Source organism: Plecotus auritus (assembly GCF_963455305.1).
Source record: "Plecotus auritus genome assembly, chromosome: 4".
Classification (NCBI taxonomy): Eukaryota; Metazoa; Chordata; class Mammalia; order Chiroptera; family Vespertilionidae; genus Plecotus; species Plecotus auritus.
Window position 1 is genome coordinate 19,121,764 of NC_137775.1, and position 27,987 is coordinate 19,149,750.

General features: G+C 38.8%; 1 protein-coding gene across 1 annotated transcript; it reads right to left on the reverse strand.

The window, feature by feature from the left end:
* Positions 1-7,793: 7,793 nt before the first annotated feature.
* LOC308245998 (protein LEG1 homolog) lies at positions 7,794-26,148 on the reverse strand (the record flags this gene model as incomplete). Its single annotated transcript, XM_080663861.1, is given in 11 exon segments — positions 7,794-7,894; positions 8,044-8,282; positions 12,134-12,234; positions 14,195-14,379; positions 14,907-14,910; positions 14,914-14,993; positions 17,699-17,857; positions 17,860-18,007; positions 23,012-23,270; positions 25,015-25,163; positions 26,128-26,148. Coding segments are annotated over 11 exon segments (1,446 nt in total).
* Between the last annotated feature and the right edge of the window lie 1,839 nt (positions 26,149-27,987).

Below are 27,987 nucleotides of genomic sequence, written 5' to 3' on the forward strand. Positions count from 1 at the left end.
GTTGATCAGGAGTCAGGCAGAGAGGTTAGGGGCAATCAGGAGGCAGGTAGAGGGGTTCGAGGAGATCAGGCAGGCAGGCAGAGTGGCTAGGGGTGATCAGGCAGGCAGGCAGGTGAGCAGTTAGGAGCCAGCGGTCCCGGATTGCAAGAAGGATGTCTGACTGCCGATTTAGGCCCAATCCCACAGGCAGTTGGACATCCCCTGAGGGGTCCCACCCAGATTGGAGAGGGTGCAGGCCAGGCTGAGGGAACCCCTATGCACTAATTTCATGCACTAGGTCTCTAGTCTATAATAACAAAAGCTAATATGCTAATTAGACTGGACAACCTTCTGGACGACCTTCGGGACGAAGCAGCAGCTGCCAGGGCCAAATCCCTTGCACAATTTCGTGCATCAGGCCTCTAGTCTAGATATAAAGAAATTAAACCATCGATATGCAAGAGGAAAAATTGGGTGAAAAACCTCTTAAACTTTGGTGGAGGCATAGGCTTTTTAACTTTATTGTCTGAATGCAATAAAGAAAGAAATGATTTGTCAACCTAACAATTGAAAATGTTTGCATGACAAGACCAGCAAAATAAAGTTAAAATGCAACTTACACAGAAGAAAAGATTTCTAACATATATTATTGACAAAGAGCAAATAATATATTTTTTATTTTATTTAAAATTCACAAAAGTGAATTGGCTGTATTAACCACAGTAAGGGAAGTGGCACTTCATAGACTCTCTTAATACTATGACCTTTTGAGAAATGGAAAATATGTAAGTGTGTAAGAAAGCCATAATTTGAACAAAATGAGCAAAAAATGGAAATGTGTAAGAAAGTCATAATTTGAACTGTATACTAAATAGGAGAGAAGTGATTGTGTGCTGCTCCAAATTAATTTAGGGTATGTCCATTCTGTGTCTAAAGGAGTCACAAAACTAATAAATGAGTTGTCAGGTTTTAGCTGGCCCTATACCCTTAGCTACATCTGCAATTCGGGGCTCTGCTTTCATAAATGTCACATTGGCATAATGGAATCTCAGGATCTTACTTTTTTTTTTTTTTTTTTCATTGAGACAAGGAGGGGAGTGAGAATGAGATCTAGAGTGTGAGCCACAAAAAAAAAAAAAAAAAAAAAAAAAAAAAAAAAATCTGAAGGGATTAGTTTCTTTAGGTATTTGCCCTAGAAACAGGTGTCCTGAATTTGCTTTAGTCTTTGTATTTCTGAGGGTATAAATAACTGGAGAAAAAAAAGTTACTCAATTAGCTTATAGAGATTGCAATCAAAACCTTTATAAATTAATGAAGTAGAGTCATACCACTCACCTACACTGCAAAACTATTGAAATCCCCCAGTAGCAGAAAGTCTGGGAGAGCTGAGCCCTCCTAACTTGTAGTAGGTCTGAAGTGGCGGCTTTCAGAGGTAACATCCATTTACAGAGCACTTGGCATTTCTGGGAAGGTGTGTTCCTTCAAGATACTTCTTAGTCCTAATTAACCATGAGCTTTGTACATATTAACTCCATATTTACCTTTTGGGCTCCTTGCATTTTTTTCTCCTTTGGTGTTATACTCGCCTACTGTGAGAATTAAACTTGGACAGATTATGGGTAAGGACTTAAAGCAGTGGGTTACACTTTGGAGTGGATAGGATAAGTGACCACCTGGATTAGTAAGAGTTCCTTTGGTCAAAGTGATGAGAACTCAAATCAAACTATCTGGGGCAAAAAGGAGTATTTACTGGAGGATGCCTTGTTGTCAAGTGGATTAAAAAAGTGTGACTAGTCAACCTCTGGGAGGGCAGGGCTCTCACAGGCTCTAGGAACAGCTGGAACTGGGGACAGGACCACGATCAGGCCTCTCTATCTCAGCCCTTTATCTCTGCTCCTCTGCCTTTCAGCTTCATTTCTCCTACCTGAGGAGGCCAGCTTCCCATGCTACTTGCCCAGCACCCACAACCCACACCTTGCTGCTCCCACTGCCCGGGAGGCACTGGCTGGCCTTTGTGGATTCCAGTTGGGAAATAAAAAAACAAACCAGGAAGGGATTCAGAGTCAGTCTGTTCAGGCCGGAGGCTCACCCTTGGTGTATTCAGCCAAAGCCAAGAGGTCACCATGACATGATTGACCCAGTAAGAAGTCACAATGACATGATTGCATCCTGGACTTATCAACATCACAGGAAGTGTGGGGCTTTGGGGATTAGATCTGAAATAACATAAGAGTTCCCATTCAAATCATGTGACCAGAGAGGAGAAAAGGTCAGTTCCAAGAAGGAGGATGTTGACTCAGAGGTTCCAGCAAATGAGCCATGTGAAAACACTCTGTGTCAGGAAAGATTTCAAGGGGGAAAAGGCCTTACTATTTCTCTAAAATTGGTCTTCTATGTGCTTGAATTTGGGGCATTCCATATTAGTAATTCATCCTTGTTTTTTTTTTTTTAATTTAAAGCAGCATCCATATTAAAACAAAACAAAACTATTGTTGGAGGAATGTGCAGCATCGATAATTGCCTGCCTAACAGTTACTTAGTTTCACCCCTTTTTCTTGCTGGCAGAATCTGCCTGTCTCCATAGAGGCTGGAAACATGCCCAAAATCTCCTATAATTTCTGGTACATGGTAGGCATTCAAGAAATGTTAATGACTGAGTGGTTAATAGAGATTGAATGTGTCAAGAACCCCAGCACAGCACACCAAAAGTCCATATGGTATCATAGTATGGACTAGCAGAGATCTTAGTTCAAGTCTCAGTTCTGAATTGAGAAAGTTAAAATTTAGAAGACATACATGCATATACAGATTTTATATATAGGTGTCATGTAGAGTGAGTGTCTGGCAAATAATAATAGCCAACCTATAAAGTGTCAAAGACTTCTCTAAATGCATACACCTATTTATTCACTGAATTGTCACAACTCGTATGAGCTAGGTAGGCACTTACTATTTCCATTTCACAGATAAGGAAGCTGAGGTACAGGGAGAATAAGTGACTTCTCTAAGGTCACTCAGCTAGTATAGTATTTTTGGATCCGTGTCTATGGAAGTCATTAAATGAGTATTAATTGTAATATTAATATTAATTTGTTATAATTAGACTTGCAATCATTAAGAGGCCATTTGGAAAAAACCTGAAACAGAGAGCAGCAATGACAGGGTAATGTATTATATTTAATAGGTTTTATATACCATCTAGTGGTGATCTGGAGAATTTCATCATTGTACATATTTCACTGTAAAACCTAAGGACATTTTATTTTTCCATAATGATCTTTAAACAGCATCATAAATTGGCAATACATTTATAACCTCCTACTTATGTAGTTCATGGGCCCAGTAAGAGAATTGCATACATTTGAAGGTTCATTCCAATTGATGGTCAAGAAACTGGCTTCCTAGTGCTGACATTAGCAAAAGCTGAAATTTAAAAAATGTGAAATAAATTCGCCTCCAGAAAATAATCATTTGCTCTCAGAAACAGTATGGATTGAGCTAGATGTTGAGGTTTGCATGTGAGTCTAGTATGTGAGCCTTTTTTTCTGGGGAACAAACAGTTGCTGCTATGAATGAGGTGGAAGTTAAGTAAACACTAGAGGCCTTTCCTGAGGACATGGGCGCTTATCCCCGAGGCCTTGCCCTGCAGCTGCTGGGCTGGAGAGGGAGCCACAGGGCGCAGAACTGGCCCATCACTCTGGTTCTGAATCCACACACACACTCCGGTTCCACCAACCATTAGGACACTATGCAACCATGCTGTTCCCTTTTATAAGGCTGTGATTTACAACAGCAGGATTCCACATAGCACAGCATAAATTTTTTAAAAATTGATTTCAGAGAGGAAGGAAGAGGGAGACAGAAACATCAATGATGAGAAGGAATCATTGATAGGCTGCCCCCTGCATGCCCCCCACTGGAGATCAAGCCTGCAACCTGGGCATGTGGCCTGACTAGGAAATGAACGTTGACCTCCTGGTTCATAAGTTGATGCTCAACTATTGAGCCACACCGGGAGAGCACAGCATAACTTTTAATGTAAGGAGACCTGAAAGCTTTATATAAAAAATTGGCCAGTTGACTTTGAATCTTTTGTTCAACATTATTTTGTGAATTTTCATATAAACTTGCATTTCTACTGCAGAAGTAAAATTTCATGATGCACATGATCAATAAATGTGTCCCTGGAGAACTAGGCATGTACCAAGATCTTTTACACATCTTTGGAGAATTCATCATGTTATGCTCCAGAGACCTAGAATCTGACTAATATTCAGAAATCTCCAGTTATTTGATGAGATTTTTCAAATCTTAATATTATTAGCAAGGGAAAAACCATAAGACAGTAGGTAACTTGCACATGAATTTCTATTTCCCTGAGTAACAATACTCCATGATGTGTCAACATATTTAATCCTTCCCAGGTGCCACTCTAGTTTTTAAAATTACTTTAACAATTTTTGTATTAAATGCCAATATGAGAACAAGGTGTTTTTTTTTATTTGTTTTTTTTTTTTTTTTTTTTTTTTTGCATAAGTAAACTAAAAGCTAATGAATGTGCCCTAACCAGTTTGGCTCAGTGGATAGAGCGTCGGCCTGTGGACTCACGGGTCCCAGGTTCGATTCCGGTCAAGAGCATGTACCTTGGTTGCGGGCACATACCCAGTAGGGGGTGTGCAGGAGGCAGCTGATCGATGTTTCTCTCCCATCGATGTTTCTAACTCTCTATCCCTCTCCCTTCCTCTCTGTAAAAAATCAATAAAATATATATATTTTTAAAAAGCTAATGAATGCAATTGATTTAGTGGTAAGATTTAAAAGTTGATAACTTTTGAATATAAATTTCATTTGTGTGAAAGGAAAGTTGAATTTATTTAATTTTATTTTTCCATCACCGTTTATCCCCTCTATGCCCTCTTTCACCTCCAACAATCACCACATTGCTGACATATCCATGAGTTCTCTCTCTCTTTTTTTCTTTCTTGCTCAATCCCTCCCTATTTCACTCATATGTGGAATTTAATGAACAAACTAAACTACCAAGCAAAATAGAGTCCATTTCATAGATAGAGAGAAGGCAGACAGCTCTGGAAAACTGGATTTGGTATAAATATGTGGATGACAATATCTTATTAAATATATCTGTAGTATTACAGAATCAGCTGGCATCCTTCCAGTTATTTCAAAATGTAATCCTATCTAATAAAAGAGTAATATGCAAATTGACCATCACTCCAACACACAAGATAGCTGCCCCCATGTGGTCAAAGATGGCTGCCCCCATGTGGACACAAGATGGCCGCCACAAGATGGCCAGCAGGGGAGGGAAGTTGGGAGGGACCAGGCTGTGTTGCTTTCCCTAGGAAACCTCAATGAAGATCTATGCCTTCTCCTCACTCCTGTCATCTGCTCCCCTGAGCCCAGTGTGGCATGGCGTGTGGCCTTCTCTCAGAAAACATTAAGTAATTAATTCATTCAATGACATTGGCTTTCCCACGTCTTCAGTCAGTCATACCTCCATAAACTAAATCCTGGGTATAATTTTTTATTACAGGGGTGATCCAATGGGTAGAAACTCTCCTGCCATTCTGGTTGAACAAGTCTGAGTACAAAACAGGTTCTTACAGGTATTTTGGTAGCAGGAGAGGCATAGAAGCCAAGGGCAGTAAGAGGTGCAAGGAGGAACTGAAATACAGCTGCCAGTTGCACCTGGATAAAGCAGGTCAAAGCCTGGGGAACTGGTCCTAGCTGCAGGGGCTGCAGTCAGGGTACAGGCCAAGAGGATTCAGGAATGATTCACAGATGTCGATTCAGAACCCCTACACTATGACCTGTCCTTTTGGGCCATAATTGGGAATACACAGGCTCTAGGCTCATGCAGGCCAAGCTCTTCCCTCTTTGCATGTGCTGTGTGTTTGTTATAATCACACTGAGTTGCTGGAAAACTCTGAAAATCATCCCCAAGCTTCAGAACTGATTCGACAGATATTAGTTGAGCAGTGGCCTCATTTCTGGTGTTGCCCCAGCACCTACCTGCCACGGTGAACACAGTAGAACAGATGCCTGTCTCTGAGATGCTGAACAAAAGGATTACTGTAAAAAATTAATCTCTAATGAAAGTAAGTATTTTGAATGTGTAGTGGGAGAATTTACCTTCTTGCACCTCACCCTCCCTACCCATCCCCACCTTCCCTTTAAAGTAAAGCTGAGGTTTCTCTTTTTCTCTTTTGCATGTGTGAGTCTAGCAAATGGGCTGATATGCCAGCTGCTCTAAATGCATTCCGAGTCTCATCATGTCAGGATTCCTTTCCTGTGGTGTAATTCCACTGCATGCCAAGGTGATCACCTGGCCTTCACTGCATCACCCTGTGCACATCAGGTCATAGTTGATAGATGAGTAACAAATGGTCTGTTTTCTAATCCAGAGGCAACCTGTTTTCTGTCAACACTTACATATCATGGTTTGGGTTTCCTGGAGTTTATGCTATAGTCATGATTGAGTTTTGATATAGCGAGTTATCTTATTGGTGTATTGTTCATCAAACAGGTACTCTGTGCCACAGGTACCGTTTTGTACACATTATACTGGATGTCCACCACCTTCTGGTTATTGAACTAATTAATTTTTATGACCAAAATCTTGTGACTCTCAATTATCTTAGTTTGTTACAATCTTTTGATTGTTAAGAAGTATACTGAGATACAAGGGAATTTGATAAATTGCTGAGGATTAACCAGCTAACACTGGCTGGAAAAATAAAAGGGCTTAGATGCAAATTCGTCTTTTGTGCATTGGTGCCCTTATTACTTTACCACAATATCTAACGTTTGCCTTACATTTTTTCATTTTATTTTTCCAAATGGTTCATTAGTGGATACATTTTGCCTATAGTTGAGGCCCTATGTAAAGCCGTCTAAACAAGCTTCATAAAAGCTGTGGAAGGAAGTCACCATGAGGACAGCAGGAGGAAAAGCCACCTTCTTGTCAGTACACATTGTCTCTTGATAAAGTGAGAATTTTTGCCCTGTATGGTCCTAAAATATTTTTTAAAAAGCATAGACTAGAAAAAAAAGGTTAGAAAATAACTTTTCTAACTTTGAGAAAACTAAAAGCCTTCCAAAACATCTTCTATTAAGAAATACGTTCTAAATTAATAGTTAATTTTTAAGTGTCTTAGAAATCCAAATTCATCATCTAAATTTTTATTTAAAAATTTCTGCCTCTTACTATTGGCCATGAAAATCTATTCCTTCAAATTTCATGAAATTAATTTAGGTGGAATAACATCCAAAATTCAAATCAGGTTTTATGATATTTATTAATTTATTAGCATTTATTCAGCTATTCAACCAAATTTTCTTTCTTTCTTTTTTAAAGATAGCCTGGGATTCTTCTTTTTTTTTAAAAAAAAATATTTTTTATTGAAGGGAAAGGAGAGAGAGAGATAGAAACATCAATTTTGAGAGAGAATCATTGATTGGCTGCCTCCTACATGCTCCCCACTGGGGATCGAGACTGCAATCCGGGCATAAGCCCTTGACCAGAATCGAACCCAGGACCCCTCAGTCCTTGGGCCAACGCTCTATTCACTGAGCCAAACCAGCCAGGGCTCAACCAAATTTTCATTGAACAGTAAACATTTTATTATTATTGCTAATTCAATAATTATTAAAAACAAATTAACAGCATTAATTAAAATATAGGCATAGACAAGACAAAATTATGCAAATATGCAAGACTAATTGTTGAGAACATTTTTCCTTTAGGAATTATTCTCATAGATTTTTATTTTATTACATATTTCCAGAAGTACTTAAATAAAATAGTGAAGGATGAATTCCAAAATCTCTAGAAACAGTTCTCTTGCAATTTTTGACATCATTAAAGTTTTCCATACAATGAAAGACAGTGTTCCTAAAAAATAGTAAAAATATTTATGAGTTGAGATAAAATTTATTTCTTTAGAGCTCTGTTGTAATGATTTGTAACAATGATTCTAATGGTTTTTCATTACTTCTGAAATCAACACAGTAAGAATTTCCAAAAATTAAGGTGTTACTTACCTGTATACTTATGCACAATGTGCAAAAGATTTAGAGCAAGCAGGACACTGTTCTGAAAGACAGTAAAGTCACCGATGAAGAGGGCTGGATCACCACTAAGAAGCATTCGTGTGGGCAGACCTTTCTGGAATTCATAAGTTCTAACCAAAGTTGAAGGAAAGAGGGGTGGAGCTAAATAATCCACAAACAAAGCCCAATTTCTTCCAAAATCTGCCTTTTGTTTAGAATAATACCTTAACCTACAAGACAAGGGGTGGAGGGAAGTTCCCATTTATAATTAGCCAACTCAGAATTTTGCAAACTCAATTTTCAAAACATATTTTGTTCAAAACTACATCCTACCACTTTTTAGAATGTGGATTGTAGAAACTAGCAGTTGATTTTAGCTCTTAGATTTGAAAATTTAAAATATTTCATTAGAATTTTAAATCTGGAAGTTACCATCCCAGAAAATGGTTTTAGTAGAATGCTTTTTCCTTTTCATAAATCCTGCTCCATTTGCATACAAGCTGAAATGTGACCATGTCTCATTATTTTAAAACTAGAGGCCCAGTGCATAAAAATTCATGCAATGGAGGGGGGAGTTCCTCAGCCCGGCCTGCCCCCTCTCACAGTCCAGGAGCCCTCAGGGGTGGGAGGCGACCCAGTGATCAGGGGAAGGCAATGCCCCATCACACCTCTGCTGCTGCCAGTACTGGCAGTTCAAGCCTTGGCCAGCCCTGGTTACCTGAGCCTCGAGTGGCCCTGGGTGGCTGGGGAGCTGAGGGGCCTGGGGGACTCCGGAGGCAGGCACCGCCATCTTGTGGCTGTGGATGCCACCATCTTTGAGGGCATGGCAGTCAATTAACATATTCCCTCCTTATTGGCTGTGGGCACTGCCATCTTTGAGGGTGTGACAGTCAATTAGCATATTCCCTCCTTATTGGCTGTGGGCACCGTTATCTTTGAGGGCGGGGCAGCAATTAGCATATCCCTCCTTATTGGCCGTGGCTGCCGCCATCTTTGCGACAGTATGAGAGTCAATTAGCATATTTCCTCTTTATTAGATAGGATGTAAAGATACATTTAAAGAAGATTAGCAAAATTTCTGCTGAATTTTGATATTTCTAAAGGAACATGTGATTTCCATTTCAGGTAACCACTAAACAATAAATAGCTTACAGACTATTTTTCTTGTGTTTTAGGTAGCTTGGTATTTTTTTTTTCTGATGATGTGTACAGTAGTCCCCCCATATCTGAAGTTTCACTATCCACAGTTTTCATTACCTGTGGTCCAAAAATATTAAATGGAAAATCCAAGAAATAAATGATGGTTAAGTTTTAAACTGTGTGCCATTCTGAGTAGCGTGATGAAATCTCTCCCTGTTCCACTCCATCCTGGGACTGTGAATCATTCTTTTGTGCAGCATGTCTCTGTTGTTTATCTCTATACAGGTTAGTCACTTAACAGCCATCTGGGTCATGAGATTGACTGTTGTAGTATTTCAGTGCTTGCATTCCTAGTATAAATCCCACGTGGTCATGGTTTATAATCCTTTTATTTTTTTTTTATGTGGCTGAATCCTGTTTGCCAGTATGTTGAGAATTTCTGTGTATGGATCTTTGAATATCAGTTTGCAGGATACATTATTTTATAAGCAGAAGAGCTATAAGGGTAAAAGCTTAGTCTTTGGAGTTAGACAACCCGTGACATAAATCTTCCTGACACTACCAATCTGTGTAAACTTCAGAAGAGATACTTTCTATAAAATTATTGTTGTAAGAATTGACTGAGAGATGAGAAGAAAATCCATAGTCCGGATTCTGTCATGCAGCTATTAAAAAATATTCATATAGGTCTAGGTTGACACCTATGTAGACAGCCATGTAAAGAAGTCAGAAGTTCAGGAAATAAAGTAAACGTGTTAGTAAAAAAATAATTAACTTTTGTACTTATGTTTCTACTAAGATCAACAAGAGGTGTTTGCTTGTTTGTTTTCCCCTGAGGTGGTGTGTGAAGAAAACAGGCACATACACATTTAAACTTACTCATCAAACAATTCATATGGATATTATTTTGCCTCAGGTTATTTATAAATTTGATTTATTGAAAAATTAGTCAAATATTTCCAAATAAGACACATTCAATAGTTTGGAATAAATGCAATCAGCATAAAAAACAAAATAAGCATATAATAGAAATTAGATCATAAACAAAATCTGAAATATCCTTAAATTTTAACCACTTGAAGTATTGTCACATTTTCAAGAATAAAAACAAGCTTTCTCATCTCTAGGAGAAGACAAAGTAACAAGTGGTCATCAAAACATTTTTAGACTTCCTCAATCCATCAACAAAAACTTGCCTCAGGGAAATGGTTTGGGAAACAGAGTTTGGCAAGCCTCCAATCAGTGTCATCTTTCAAAAGTCAGTCCTTTAGGAACTGGCCATTAGAAACTGGGGCACAGTGTATAAACATGTTTCTAATGAAAATTGATAGCTATCTTACCTGAGTATTCTCATACTGGTAACTCAACTCACTTAAAATCCATGAATCCCTGAACTCTCCATCTCCTAATAACCCAAAACTAGATGAGAAAAGTGTTCTGCTTAGTGATACTGGGCCTGACAGACGTAGTTCTCCCTTCCTAGAATTGCAGTAAATTCAACTTTGTTATTTTATTTCAGATATTGAGGGTTGCTCTCATTATCCTCGGAGAGTTGATATTAAAAATGCAATTTTCTAGAATTTAATTTTGCATGTGATTGGGAAAGTTTGCAAAAATATTATTTTATAAACTATCTACACTAATAAAAGAGAAAGATGCAAATTAACCGTACCTTCACGACACCCACCAGCCAATCAGGAGTGAGTATGCAAATTAACCCAACAAAGATGGTGGGTTAATTTGCATACACAGGTGCCAAGTGACTGGGGGCTGGTTGGGACGCTTGTGTTGTCACCATGGCAATGATGCAGGCATCCTGCACCACCCCAGCAGTTTCAGGCCTCTGGGCAGCGTGGGAAGGCGGAAAGGCAGCTCCGGCCAGAGTGAAGGTGGTGCTGGTAGCTAGGGGAAGGAAGGCCCATGCTTGCACGAATCTTCGTGCATTGGGCCTCTAGTTTTCTATAAATTATAATCACTTGATCTCAATTATGATCTTGAGGTTGTAACCCCCTCTCTACTTGCTTGACCAATAACCTCAAGTTTCATTGGCAGTCATAGAAATAGCCAAGCAGTTGAGTCACAACAAAAAAATTGTGATGATGGCTACAATTCCAGTTCATTTCACAGAATGCCAAGAGGATGAATTTTTCTGTGGACCAATATGAAAATCAGCTTTAAAGCAATATCAAGAACAAATATATGCAAAACAATATGACTCCTAAATCTGTTATTTGTTTATCTTAATTGAATATGTGGTCAGTGGGCAGGATAAAATTAGGTGGTTAACAAGAAGGCCTCAAGCATGTGTACCTGTTCTTACATATGCTTTTTAAACCAGTCACCCATCCTTTCCTTCTTTCTACACCACAACTCACTCTGGGTGGCTGATACTACTCCAAATATATTGTCATTCACTCCCAGACCAAGTCATGCTGCCTCATTCAACCTCATTTGCTATAAAATTGGGAGACTTTTAACATTATTTTAGCTACACAGCATGATAACTAATATGCCTCTTGTATAGTTCCTTCCAAATATGTGTTAACCAAGTTATTTTCTCTGATAAAATGATGCAGACATCATATAATTATTTGTCATTACATTCTCTGGTTTATAAATACCGGTTTGGGCAAAACAACCTTTTGTTTGTTTGCCTTCTTGGACTTCTGGTTTGATTTTGATTTATTGCTTTTTATTTTGTTATACTTTATAATACAAATCTGCTTTTTTTTCATATTTTCCTTCCTACTTGTAAAACACTTTTTACCTTATCCAGTAAAACATTTTCTTGTCAGTTAGTTTTCTCTTTATCTACAATACCTCCCATGGTTGACATATTGGTAAACAGGTTGATTGAAAAAACACTTCAATGAAAAAGGCAATGTAAGATGAAAATGTTGTTACCATGTGAAAACAAAATAACTTTTAGATCCATTCTTACCTGTTTTGAAAATTTTTACGAGCAACCTCCAAGGATGAGACATGTGCAGCCCATAAGTACTTCAGCAGGTCATCAAAACTACTAGAATTGGACTTTAAATGCTGTCCAAGAAGAACAGGGTTATATTATTTTAGCAATGATAACTCTCTCTTCCTGAAAATCAATTCTACTAACAAATATAATTTTTCAACATCTAAATGAGGGTTTTTTTTTCCCTAAAAGTTAAGATATGAAAGATTCAATGCTTAACAGTCCCTAAAAACTTAATATTAGTTATATTAATTACTAGTGATGCTAAACCCATTTGAAAGCAATAAACCATGTGTTTTAGGATCTTATGCTGTTCAGAACCAGAGCTTTAGTATTTTATTTACTTGTTTTCTGGCCATATAATGAACTTTCCACAAAGTCTTAAGAGTCAGAAATTGGGTAAATGGGAGGAGTAAGAGTATTTTGTCTAATCATATGAAATATAAAGATCTGTAGAGGGAAACTTGTTTGTTTTTGGTCATTTACTCTTCCACCCATGGCACTTTATTTTAGATATCAATATTCTATTCTGATTGTCAAATGATTGCTTCAGTCAAGTTATATCCTATCTAATAAAAGAGTAATATGCAAATTAACTATCACTCTGCTACACCAATAAGCCACACCCACCAGCCAATCAGGAGCGAGTATGCAAATTAACCCAACCAAGATGGCTGCGGCCACAGAGAGAGCAGGAGGCTGGAGTTGCCCCCGGCGATGGAGGAAGCCAAGCTTCTGCAGCCCTGGCCTGCCTTGGCCTCCGCTCAAGGCTACAAAGTTTCAATTATAGAAGATAAATAAATCCCAACAAAAATGGCTGTGGCCATGGAGCAAGCAGGAGGCTTGGCTCCACTCAAGACTACAAAGTTTCAATTATAGAAGATAAATAAATCCCAGATACCAGTGCCTCCTCTTGGTTCGCCAGGGGGCATGGCCAGCCTGCAAACCACCACAGGCCCCTTGCCCAGGCCACCCCACGCCCCAAGCAAACCCCCACCCTGATCCGGGACACCCTTCAGGGCAAACCAGCTGGCCCATACCTGTGTACCAGGCCTCTATCCTATCTAATAAAAGAGTAATATGCAAATTGACCATCACTCCAACACACAAGATGGCTGCCCCCATGTGGTCAAAGATGGATGCCCCCAGGTGGACACAAGATGGTCACCACAAGATGGCCAACAGGGGAGAGCAGTTGGGAGGGACCCAGGCCTGCAGGGGAGAGCAGTTGGGGGGGACCAGGCCTGCAAGGGAGGGCAGTTGTGGGTGATCAGGTCAGCAGGGGGGGAAGTTAGGGGTGACCAGGCCTGCAGGGGAGGGAAGTTAGGGGCAATCGGGCTGCCATGGGAGCATTTAGGCATCAATCAGGCTGTCAGGGGAGTGGTTAGGGGGTGATCAGGCTGGCAGGCAGACGTGGTTAGGGGCAATCAGGAAGGCAGGCAAGTGAGCAGTTGGGAGCCAGCAGTCCTGGATTGTGAGAGGGATGTCCCAGTAGGATCGGGCCTAAACGGGCAGTCAGACATCCCTCGAGGGGTCCCAGATTGGAGAGGGTGCAGGCTGGGCTGAGGGACATACCCCCCTATGCAAGAATTTCATGCACCATGCCTCTAGTTTGTTTATGAAGAGAGTTGAAATAATCTGATCAAATTCACCACAACCTATATTATATTTGTATTTCTATATAGGTTTTTGCTCAGTCGGCCCTGAAATTGTGATAAAATTTCTATTAAATCATAATTCTCACGTGTTTGCATATAATTCATTTGGTGTGAGAAAAATGGATAGGGCAGCCTCAATATTCAATGGGTAATGAGGGTGCTAACTGTGATATGATGTCATTCAGTAATCAACTCATTAATATTTCTGTCATTATAATAAATATTTTAATATTAAGAACTTAATTCTTTAAGAACTTGTTCAATGCCTAAAATAACTCTACATTGAATATATTATTAAAAAATTATCTGGCCACCCCCAGAGTATTAATTAAATTACTAAAAAACAAAACAAAACAAAAGCCACACACAAAACCTGGTAAAATTCATTCCACTTTTTCATTGCTTCTGGAAAGGATGAATGACAGCTAGAAACATTAAAACAAAAACTCATCTGATCCTTGTATGGTGGCAGCAATGTGATTTTGTCTGATGGTATCCCCATTATGCCAGAATCAACGGCAGCAAGGAAGGGCATTGCAGAGAGATAAAAATTAAGGTCTGTGTAAACAAAAAGTTATGATTAATATTATTAGCATACAAAAGAGGTTGCTTTTGAAGTAAAGAAATCTAGCATGAAGGTAAACCCACACATTGGGAAACGTGGGAAACCTTAAGCAGTACTTCTGGGCACTTCAGAAACTATCAGAAATTTCCCTTATTCTCATATGCAACTTGAATGTGCTTCTCTTAAGAATCCTGCTCTCCTAAAGCAGAATGGATTTATGCTGTAGGTTTATTATTTTAAAACATGAAGAGATAGTAATGGACTTAATGTACCCCTACCAGGGCTGGGGATCAAGCCTGCAACCAAGGTACATGCCCTTGATGGGAATCAAACCCAGGATGCTTTAGTCCACAGGCTAACACTCTATCCACTGAGCCAAACCAGCTAGGGCTGAATTGATTTGTTTTGTAAAAGCAGTAATACTGATTTTGTTTCTGTTTCTCTATTTGGGATTCAGTGTTAAATTGATTCTTTGTGGAAAGGTCATCAATTTGTGATTTGACTTTTACATTATACTCACCAGCTCACCAACTGTCGACAGAGATGCACAGCTGATCCCCAGACTTATGGCCACAGTCTGTTTTTCGGGTGGGGTCAGCTAATCTGCCTGAAAAGAGGGAATCCAGAGTTGGATTTACTAGATTATTTCTAAACTGTAGGTTAAAAACAAAACAAAACAAAACAAAAAAACAAACATGCTTGCCTCTGGTCATTATATTCTCTGAGGAATTTTTTCTTATCTTCCCATGGCAAGAAATACATCATTTTCAGTAGCCTTTACCAAAAAGTGTTTTTTTGTCATTCACATTTTTTTTCAAGAATAAAATTAACTCTATTTTTGTTATTATTCAAACCCAAATTTCTACTATCAACTTACCCCACTTTCCAATTATACTATTTCTCTAGCAAAAGTTTCTGTATCTCCTGTAATCTCAGCATTTCCTTCTCTCCCTCTCCTTTTCTCTCCCATATGCTACACTAATTCCAAGCTTTATCCTTTAGTTCATTCTATTTTTTTCTTTATGGATTACTTAAAAAAAAATCCAACAACATTTCACCTTTTTTTCAAGATTCAATTCAAATCTTATTCTATTTCTAGCTCACAAAACTCTCACTTTTATCTAGTATGTTTTTATACGCAGGCCTTTTATTGTCATTTCTAATTTTCCTTCCTCTGTTATAAGTCCTTTGAGTGGAGGCATGGAATCTAACATAAATTTCTGTACACTTTCCACAGTCCTCCTTTTCCCCCCATCTTTTCCTCTCTCATGGCACTTCTTTATCTTGTCTTAGACTCCCAATATTCTCTTCCCAATTCCAACATTTTTTTCTAGGCAAAATTTCTGCTAAGCAATAAAAATGAATAAATACTGACGTATGCAAGCAAATGAATAAATCTCAAAAGCATCATGACAACTGAAGTAAACCAGACCAAAAAAGAGTATACAACAGTTTATATGAAAATTCTAGATAATGCTCCCTAATCTTCTGTTAGAGACAGAAAACCCATGGTTGCCTGTAAAGTTAGGTATTGAGGTGGGTGTCGAGTTAGTTGGGAGAGTAGGGAGGCAGAGAAAGAGTGAACAGAGGGTAAAAATAGTTCTTTAAAGATGAGAATACATTTTCTTTCCGGTCATTGTTATTTCATTCTTGAAATACTTTTATGCTTATTTAAAAAAATGTAATCCTATTTTGATTTTCTCTAGTTATGTCATGTAGTTTACTTCAATTAAATACTAAGTAAAATCAACCACTGAAAAAGAGAAGAATCCCATTTATTATGTTCTTGAGTAAAAATAAAATTTTGCAAGGTATCCAATCCAACATTTGACCTTGCCATTTGTTCATTAGTGAATCCAGGGTAGAAAACTTTATGAAACTTACTAGAGGCCCAGTGCATGAATTCGTGCACAGGTGGGGTCCCTCAGGGTGGTCTGCAGAGATCGGGCCCCAGCTCATGCTCCCAGCCTCGTAGCCCCGCAGCCCTGCCTGGCACCTTGCCATGGCCTGGCGCCACCCCCTCACCTGCTCCACCATCCCACCACGTTCCCGCTCTCCTTGGGGCCCATTGGGGCCAGCAGCGCCTCCACTGCCACCAGCTGCCAGAGCAGCATCTCCGATGCCCGCCATGTTCTGCGCCGCCCCCTGGTGGTCAGCACATGTCATAGCGAGAGGTTAAACTCCCTGTCTCCTGGTTAAATGATCATCCGAGGGGACAATTCGCATATTAGCCTTTTATTATATAGGATGTTTGGGATCTTCCTCAACCATGTCCCAGGAGTTCAGATATTTTTCTTCTCCATGCTAAGGACTGCCTAGGAATAGGACTTATACTGGGTATCAGGAGATCCCCCTGACGAACTTGCTTATAATGCCAGTTCAGGATGCTATTATAGATCAGACCTTGCAGAGTCTCATCTCCTATCTTTTCCACAAAACTACCCATTCTCTCATTGATTTTTTTCTTTCAGTACAATTTTCTGGAAGCTGATGGTGAAGGTCCCTTATTTCTTGAATGCCATTGTTAGCCAGAATAAGAGAGTTTTGGAATTTATGATATTTTTGTTACAATACAAATCTTCACTTTCATTTCTGAAGAGATATACTTTTCAGGGAGAAAACATATGAGAGAAAGGTTTTCTTGCAAAGAATTTTTATGCTTTGTCACTCCAGTCTACATGATTACTTAATCACATTTAGAGCTGTAGGTAATAGAAATTAATTTTATGTAACCTTGTGTATTTAATGTATATTGCTTTAACTCGTTTGTTCATGGGTGTACTCCCCAGGATTTAGAACTAGGCTTGGCACCTAGTAGCATCTCAATTAATAGTTGTTGATATGGAATGAACTAGGTCTAATATTCTGTGTCTCAGTGAATGAAGAATCCAGTAGCCATTTGTAACTATTTAAATTTAAATTAATTTAAATAAAACTGAGAATTCAGGTCTTTGGAAACATTATCCATCTCAAGTGCCCATTAGCCATATTTAATAACACATGAGCACAGTAGGTCTCCTGTTCCTCTACTGGACAGTGCAAAGATAAACTTTTCATTATTGCACACAGTTCTGAGTAGAAACACCACGCAAACTGGGGCGATCCATAAATGCTTGATAAAATTAGTTTAGGAAAGAATGAGGAGAAAAGTAGATGGGGAGGAGTGGGGGAAAATAGTTGGAAAAGGAGTGGGAAGAGGAAAAAGAAAAATAATTTTCACAAAAGTGGTGTTATATATACAAGGTAATGCTTCCTATTTAATTTTCAGTTAAGTCAAAGGGTCAATGTAATGAAAAAGAGAGTCATTCTTACCTGTTTGATATTGCCATCCATGATGTATAGGTAATCCCCATAAAATATTTTGTTCATTTTCTGGTGCAAATTTTTCAAAATACTTGGCTGTTTCATTCAATAGGATTTTATATGTTCCTTGTCTTTCAAGGTAATGCCAGAAATTAATGATTACTTTTCATTTTCTATCTTGCAATCACTAAGCTGATCAGGACAGTCTTTCCAAAGAGAGGGATATGCATCTGAGAAACTGGATACTACTGCAAAAGAAGCAAAATTACAGCCAATCACTACACAAGCCCAGGAAAATGGGAAGTCCTGGTGTTTAACCTGGAGATTAAAATTATGACAAGAAGTTAATGGAATTGGAGGAGGAAGTCATATGATTATTTTTTTGCACATCTGCCAATAAAAACTCTTTATTATCTTTACTGAAAATGATAGGGTGGAGAGAAATAAAGATAATGAGGTACCTATCTTGTTAATGATCTTTCAAGTAAATAATGTTGATTATATATCAGTCTTTAGACTTTTTAGTAATGCTTGGTTTCTTCCTAAATTTATTTCTGTCTTGTCTTCTGTCTTTCATATTATCTATGATAATGAATTGTATGTCCTCTCCAGAGGAATTGTATTTTTTTAAAAAATATGTTTTTATTTATTTCAGAGAAAGGAAGGGAGAGGGAGAGGGATAGAAACATTGATGATGAGAGAATCATTGATCAGCTGCCTCCTGCACACCCCACAATGGGGACTGAGTCCACAACCCTGGCATGTGCCCTAACTGGTAATTCAACCCTGACCTTCTGGTTCATGGGTCGATGCTCAACCACTGAGCCACATAGGCTGGGCAAGAGGTATTGTATTTTCAAAGAGAGCTGTTGATCTAAATTCATCTCTATTGGATGACATTTAGCAACATAAAAGTATAAAGTAAATAATTTTAGATAGAATTTGAAAGATATTTTAGTGATACTTTTTACTTCACCAGATTTTTTTTACATGTCAGTAATGTGCAAGCCCAGACTTGTATGTCCGATCTGTTAACCCAAATTCGACATTAGTAGGATCTGAGGCAAAGGTAGTTTATTTGGGGTTGCAGAAAGAAAAAAAAAAAAAAAAAGGAGGGAGAAAGTAAGGAAAGGAGGCTAAGCTAATACAGGAAGAGATGGTTGGCTTGCCTCCACTGAGGATATGGGTGCTTAATGTTGTCTTGGGACTACTGAAGACCATTATTATGAAAGGCCCAGTGGCTGTGAAAGAAAAAAAAGTGAGCGGAATTTTGTCTAATCATCCACTGAGTAAGATGACCCAAAGGGTAGGAACTCTCCTGGTTGCACAAATCAGAGTGCCAAACAGGTTCTTAGAGGTGTTCCAGGGAGCAGCAGAGGAGTTGAAGCCCAAGGCAGTAGGTAAGAGGTACAGGATAAACTGAAATACAGCTCCCAGTGGCACCTGCACAAAGCAGGTCAAAACCTGTGTGGAACTGGTCCAAGCAGCACGGAGCCAGAGAGTCCAGCAACCGGAACTGCCCAACAGGAATGCACAACAGTCACACGAAAAGCTGCTCTCTCTGGCCAAGCACTTGGCGGATGTTCTCTGACCACAGTGAAATCAAGCTGGAAATCAACAACAGAAGGACAAGAAAATTACTTACACCCCAGCCAGCGTGGCTCAGTGGTTGACATCTACCTATGAACCAGATGGTCATCCCCAGTGTGGGGCATGCAGGAAGCAACCTATCAATGATTGCCTCTCATCATTGATGCTCCTATCTCTCTCTCCCTCTCCCATCCTCTCTTAAATCAATAATAATAATAATAATAATAATAATAATATATATTTTTAAATCCTATTTCCACTTGTTAATATATAAACATGCTATTGGTTTTTGTTTTTTCACCTTGTATTGTAGGTAATTTTCTTTTTTAAAAAAATATATTTTTATTGATTTCATAGAGGAAAAGAGAAGGAGAGAGAGATAGAAACATCAATGATGAGAGAGAATCATTGGCCAGCTGCTTCCTGCAAGCCCCAACTGGAGATTGAGCCCCCAACCGGGCTTGTGGCCTGACTGGGAATTGAACTGTGACCTCTGGATTCATAGGTCAGTGCTCAACCACTGATCCACACCAGCCAGGTATGGGAATAGGATTTTTTTAAGTGCCATTTACAATAACTCCAAAGAAAATTAAATATTTAAGTTAAAATCTAAGAAAACATGTAAGGAATCTGTGTGATGAAATAAATCAAAGAAGACCTAATTGCTTGTAGAGACATACCATACTCAGTTTGGATAATCCTATAGAATAAAAGCCTATGTGGTCGTGATGCCCTCACGCGGTGACGCCCTCATGCCGTAATGAGCAATCACCAGGGTGCTGCGTGCACAGCGGGCACACTCGGATGGGCGGGGCTGCATGCGCAGCAAGGCGTACACTGGTGGGCAGGGGCTTGACACTGCGTGTGCAGCGCAGAGGCAGGTCTTGCGGCTCCACGTGATGAGGTCGGGGGTCCCATGGCTTCGCACGGTGCAGAGGCAGGACCTCTGGCTCTGGCCTACCTCTTTGGGGCAATCCATTGAGGAGCTCCGGGTGGGTGGGCGGGGCCTACCTCTTTGGGGTGATCGATCATGAGGCTCCCACACTGTGAGAGGGCACAGGCCAGGCTGGGGAACGCCCCCCCCCCCCCCCCCCCCCCCCCCCGCCACCGAGTACACAAATTTCATGGACCAGGCCTCTAGTTTAATATAGTAGAGATACGAATAATCCCTACATTTATATATATGTTCCACCTAATTCTTATCAGTAGCTCAACAAGGACTATTTCCCCTAAATATAAAGAATTTTACTCTAAAACTTACATGGACAGAGAAAGACCCTGTATTATCTAAAAACTATTTTGTACTATAGGAAGAGTCATTTTCCCTGTCTGCATACTAGTACATAGCCACAGAAACCAAGACAATGTGGCACTGTTGGAGGACTAGGCACAAAGATTATGAAACAAAATAGGGAAATGAAATAAATCTACACAAATGTAAGTAATTTTTGACAGAGATGCAAAGGCAATTTAATAAAGCAGGGATAGATTTTTGAGTAAGTGATGCTGGAGCAATTGGACATCCACAGGCAAACAAATAAACCTCAGAGTAATTCACACACCTTATACAAAAATTAACTCAAAGTAGATCAAGAACATAAATTTAATACACAAAACTATAAAACTCCTAGAGAAAACAGGATAAAAAAGTTTTGACACCTATGATTAGGCAAATAATTCTTAGACTTGAATCCCAGAGCACTTAAAAGTAAAAGTTAATAAAAAATAATTTGATAAATTGGACTCGGCAAAATTTCAAAAATTTGCTGTCTGAAAAATAATGTTAAGAGGTTGAAAAGATAAGCCATAAAAGGAAAAATGATTCATGGGTCTCAGAAAAAAAATCTTTAAATTTCCCTCTATGAAAGAGTCTATTATGAGGAGGAAAAGATAAGCTACAGACTAAGCAAAAGTATTTGCAAACCACATATCCAAAAAAAGACTTATGTCTAGACTATATAAAGAATTCTCAAAACTCAACAGAAAGTAATCAAATTAGAAAATTGGTCAAGACATGAACAGCCATTTTGCCAAAGATATATAGATGTCAAGTAAGTACATGAAAAAAATGTTTAGTTAGCATCTTTTAGCCATTGAAGAAATGCAAATTAAAACCACAATGAGACATCACTGCATGCCTATAAGAATGGTTAAAATAAAAAGCAGTGATAGTACAAATGCTAGCAAGTATGTTCATTTGTATGTTGCTGGTGGGAATGTAAAATGGTACAACCACTCTAGAAAATAATTTGGCAGTTTCTTTTAAAAGTGAAGACCTTTTTTTTAGAAATGAAGAACAGATTAGTCATTTCTAAAGCTCAGGGTGGGGAAGGGATGGGCTAAATGTAAATATAAAAAGGTAGAATGAGGAAGTCTTGTGGTGATAGTATAATTCATTATCTTGATTGTGATAATGATTATAAAATGCTACTCATGATGATTTTACATAGAGATACACACATATATGTACAGGCACACAAATGAGTACAGGTATAACTGGTAAAATCTGAATAGGCTGTATGGCTTGAACCGATATTAATACTTTTGTTTGATAATATAAAATGTTCACATTGAGGGAGTTTAGGTGAAGGGTGCCTGATACCTCCCTGTATATTTTCTTGCACTTTCCTATGAATAGATAATTATTGCAAAATAATAAGTTTCATTAAAAAGTGAGAATACATATATGTTATTTTATTTTATACTAGAGGCAAGGTGCACAAATTCGTGCATGGGTGGGGTCTGGCTGGCCCGCCCCAATCTGGCAATCCGGCGAGCTGGCCAGGGGGAGGGGCCACGGCCAGCCCCACCCTCTGGTCAAACTTCCAGTCAAGCTTCCAGTCGAGAGGACAATTTGCATATTAGCCTTTTATTACATAGGATGGCCAGCTTCCTCTGTGGGGTAATAAAGGTTTAAAGTTGTTAATTTTTGCTAATTTCTGAGTACAGAAATGACATGCCAGTATATATTTAATTTGTATTTCTCTTATCATGAATATATTAAAACAAAGAATATAACTGTCCAAACGGATTCACATGAATCTGAAATTTTTCCCAATCCGAAGCTTATTAATACTTTTTAGGATACAAGCAAGAAGCAGACATACACAGAATTGATTTTGGAGGGAAAGAAGGCTTCAGACACTGCATCCTAATTGTCTTTTTCTCCTGCACGAATGTGCAATTTGCATTTGGTTTAAAAGACATGTTCTGAATAGCATATGCAAATATACTGTCCTCAAAGGCAGTGATTTCACTCTTAGGATTCCCAGTTTTATGTTCTGTTACTAATACAGGCTTTAAAAATGCCTGTGAGATTAATTCCCATCACCAGCTCAACATCATAAATCCATAAATTCTATGTTTATTTGCAATAAGAGATATAAACAGATGTGATCCATCCTGCCTGATAAAAGCTTTTTTACAGAGTAAGTCCCTATAATAGCTAGCTTGTGTACTCGGAGATGTTTTAGGGGAGGACAAGTATATGAAGAGGGCTGGTCTCAGTCAATCATAACCAATGGTTCATGCTATACTTGCCCTGACCCCACTCTTATGCTTGTATCTTTTCACTGGTGGTGGTGATCCAGGCTCTTATTATCTACAGATATTGCTTTTTTGTTCAACCTGGGATACATGCAATATAACAGTTTCAGAATTGCTACCCTGTACTTTTATGAGAAACAAATACACAATAGAGTACTGGATATATACAGCCATCTCTGACCTCACAGTATCCAGACTGTTTTCTAAAATTACACCTCCATCTCCAGCCTTCTGGGATGTAATGTATCTACATTTCATCTTGGGTTTTGCAGCTGCTGCTGAGAAATAAGCCCATGGCTCTGATGGCCTCTGAAGTCTGACGGCCACGTGTGCCTCCTTTGACCAGACCTGTATGGAGCGGCCAGAAAAGCTGCTCGTTTTAGTGAGACCCAGCACAACAGGGCTCTCTGCCACTAGTCTGGCTGCCATGAAATCTGCTCTGTCACTTGAACCATATGACCAACAGTGCAATGGTGCTTGAAGTATCCTTGTAAGACAGGGATGCTATATAGAGCCTTCCGTGGGCCCCTGTGTTGGAATTGCAGTCCAGACTATTAGGATTTTGTATTCAAGCTCTAGAATCCTCTGCCAATAATGGATTTCCTTTTGAGGAACAATTTCTCCCTTGTTGCTGGTTCTTACATGCCTGACCATGATCTAACAAGTTACCATGCAACCAGAATTGCCCATCATGAAAGGGTCTAATCTGACCACCAAGCCCATCATTAAATTGAAGTAGAATATAAAAGGATGATTTTGAACAGGCCCTGTAAACACAAGTAAGCCGCCTGACAGAGTGCTCAGATTCCCATGACCCATATGCCTTCAGCTTTTTCTATCCAGTGCCTTATTTCTGGCTTCATGGGCAATTCCATATGACCAGTTGTCTGAATGCCACCCCTAGGGGAGGCCGGGGGAGGTAAATGGGAAAAAAAAAAAAAGGAGACATATGTACTACTCTTTGTAATACCTTAGACAATAAAATAAAATTAAATAAATTAAAAAAATAAAAAGAGACTACTGTGCTGGCCAAAATAATAATAATAATAATAATAATAATAATAATAATAATAAATAATAAAGTTTGATTTACAGATACTTCTGCATGATATATTGGTACTTCTTGAAAGAACACAGTTGAGTCCGGCCAGCATGGCTCAGTCATTGAGTATTGACCTATGAACCAGGAGGTCACAGATTCCCAGTCAGGGAGCATACCCAGGTTGAGGGCTCAGTTCCCCATATGGCAGCCGATCAGTGATTTTCTCTCATCATTGATGTTTCTATCTCTCTCTCTGTCTTCATCTCTGAAATTACTAAAAATATATTCTAAAAAAGAAAAACGAAGTACAGAGCAGAAATAGGCTCATGATGTGGAATTCACTGGTCTGACCATGTCCCATCATTCTGAAGTAGCTGGAATGATCTTTGAAGAATCAGTTACCATACTGGTGTGGCTGGGGCAATGGCCTCCAGATTTGGTATATGCTAGTTATCAAAGACTAATCCATGGTGCTATTTCTTCTATAGACCCGACTTACGGTTTCCAAAATCAAGGAGTGAAAATCAAAGTGTCAGTCCTCACTATTATTTCTAATGTTTATTCACTAATAAACTTTTGCTTGTTGTGCCTGTGACTTTGGGCTGTTCTCATCTCATGATCTTAATTTCCAAGGAAGAATATTTTTTCTAGGGGAAACAATAATAGTTCCTTTAAGTTGGAAGTTGAGACTATAAGATGGCCATTTTTAGCTCCTTGTGTCAGCAAATTTACAGGAAGAGAGGGGGGTAAAGATAATATGAACCTATTTTGTTTCTCTCTTACCTTCTTGTTTTAGTCCCTCACTTGCTCTTTTTGACCTGCTTACCCTCAAGTGGGCAAGAGTAAAGATCTGGGTGGTTTTGTTAATGGATGTAAATTTCTCAAATTCATTATTCTTTTTATTTTATTATTTTAAAATATATTTTTATTGACTTCAGAGAGGAAGGGAGAGGGAAAGAGAGCCCCCCACTGGGGATGGAGCTGCAATGGGAGCATATGCCCCACCTGACCTGTGACCTCCTGGATTACAGATCAATGCTAACCATTGAGAAACACCAGACAGGCAAGACTCTTTCCTTTTAAAATGACTCATTGATTGGGCCCTAAGGATGGCCTTGTGTTGCCAACACCCACGTGCTGTTAGTACCCAACAGCTGAAGCCTCACAGAGCTCCAGTTCTGTTTTTGTCAAATCCCTACAGAGCTTCTCCATCTGTGATTTCAGGTCATCACAACTGAACCTGCTTGAGACTGAGCTCATCACCTGCAACATGAGTCTTGGTGAACTTTCCTCTTTCTGTTGGAAAAAATAAGGTATGTTTTCAGTTTCACCACTCCTTTAGACATCTTTAACTCTTCTTCCCTCCTTTATAGCCAATTCCAGAGTTTTGTCTTTTTTTTTTTCCTTTAAAGAATTTTTGCTTTGCCACTCTTTCATCAATGTTTCTACCTAACACCTGGATTAGTTCTAAGGTGTCCAGCCTGGTCATACCCGTTCCATTTACTTCCTTTAGTTAGTCTAACACTCGTTCTTGGTAATCCTGAACAAAATTTTTTTCGTCATATTTCTTCATGAAATAAAGTATGTCTATATTCTTATTGTTCCAAACACAAATACGTGGCCTTCTTACCCAAGAGTGCAATCAATTTATCCCCTGAGTACACTGTATGCGTTTCTGCTCTGGCTGGGCCTGTCTTTCCTTTCTCCCTGTTCTGTGGTGTCACACACACACATCACACATCAAACACACACGCATCACACATTAAACATGCACACATCACAAATCACACAACAGGTTTCAGTCTCTAGAGGTTGGAACCATGGGTTTTGCCTTAGTGAATGCCCACTGTCTTGCACATTGCTCTCCAGAGAGTAGTCACTAGCCACTTGGGCCATGTAAATTAATTCAAATTAAATAATATTTACAACTCAGTTCCTTAGTCACACTAGCCCCACTTTATGTGCTCAATAGTTATATGTGGCCGGTGTTACCCTACCAGAAAGTGCCCCCACATAATATTTATCAAGGAAGAAAATTCTATTGGCCAGTGCTGGATACAAAATCCTGAACACAGGAGTTATTTCATAAATGTTTGGTACAGAAAAATGAGGATGAAAATGGGAGCCATAGGAGGAGGAAGAGAAAGGAAAATGGAGTTGGTGAAGAGAGAGAGCCATGACCAATTTTTAGAAATCTAATATCTTTTTAGTTTACATTATATTGAAAATTCATGAAATGAAAAAGAGAGTTATTTCTTACCTGAATGATTAAGCCAGTCATGCTGAAGAGGCAATCCCCATAAAAACCTTGGTCATATTTGTGTGCAGATTTTTCAAAATACCTGGCTATTTGGCTCACTAGGATTTATAGGTCCCCATTCTCTTAAGATATACTCAGCCATTTTCCATTCTCTACCATGTAGTCACTGAACTTTCCTGGGATCTCTTTCCACGTAGGGGGGCGTAAATCTGAGTTATTGGTTGTTCCAAACAAAGGAGCAGATATACAACCAACTATTACAGAGACCCAAGAAAGATGGAAAGTCATGGTAACAAAATCAGAGATTAAGATTATGGCAAGGCTTTTATTGGGAAATTGAGGCAGGAGTCATAGTATATGTTTATACCTAGCCAATCAAAAGTTTGCATTCCTTTTCCTAATGATAATAGGGTGGAGATAGAAATGTCTTACCAATGAAATTAGGGTGACTCCCTTGCAACATAAGGTTGCCAGTCTGGGATTTTATTCACATGACTAGGTAAATTTATTATTCAATGATTGTAAGGCTACATAAGTAAGAATTTTTAAGAACTTTAAAAATATTTTATCATGTATCAACATTCCTATATACTCTCCTTAATGTTGCCCATCTAGAAATGTGTGTGTGTGTGTGTGTGTGTATGTGTGTGTGTGTGTGTGTGAGAGAGAGAGAGAGAGAGAGAGAGAGAGAGAGAGAGAGAGAAAGAGAGAAAGAGAGAGTCAGTTTTTCTTATTTCTAAAATCCCTACTTACTTGAATGAAATCTTTAAGCAGTGAATTTGTTTACTTCTCCACAAAGAATTTTGGAAGGATTGGTGGTTTGGACCTCAGTGAAATACAGTGAACTTCACTGGAATGGAATGCAGTGCCTTAGAAGGCTGTTTCCAATCATTAGCCAGGTTCAAACAAAAGCAATTACCAGCCAAATTATTGCCACAACTGTTTAGACATTGACTACATATTGCACTAAATGTTCATATATATTTGAATTTTTTCCTGGGCTTTATCTTCTATTCTAGGTCTTGGTCTGTTGTTTCATAATTCACATTACTTTACATAAGGAGGCTTTATCATATGTTCCAACACACCTATAGTTTTTTTTAATTTTCAGAGTTTTTTTCTGACTACTCTTTCTTGTTTATTTTTTTCTAGAAAATACAGTATCTGCTAGAAAATTTAGATTTTGAAAAAAATTCCTATGATATTTTTATTTGGATTATATTATATTTCAGATAATCTTGGAGTGTTAACACTTTGATGAAGCTGAGTCTTTCTACACAAGCGTTTGTTACGCTTTTCAATTCTTCCTCTTAGAAATCTTTATAGAAATGGAGATAATAGCAGTCCAAAATTAAATTATTTTTTCAGTACAATGAAGACATCACAAAAGTCAAAACTGAAGGCACAACACTGAGAACATATGTAGGTAATTATTTAGTCTCATAAAGAAATAACTAGAACTTTCAAAGTAACCACTGAAAAAATAACTGAAAATAATTCACAATTGTCATTCAGACTGTGATATAGATTTCTGGTTAGCTAACCTAATGTCCACTTGGAGGATCCAAACCTCAGCAGAAGTGGCCTGTGATAGCAGCTTCCATAGCAGTATCTCTACTCATCATGGTATTGGTTTTCCCACCTCCACCTGAGATCACCCTGCATTGCCTGAGGAAATGGTAATGGTCTCTCCTGAGGCAGTTGCCATACAAAACAATGTTGATTCTACTCAGAACCCACCCCCACTACTTTTTTTCCCTTTAGACCTACTATAACTAAACTTAAGTCCCAGCAGGTTCCTGATAGTGAGGTACAAAAGTGACATGTGAGAAAGTACGCTACACTCCAAAAGAACTACTT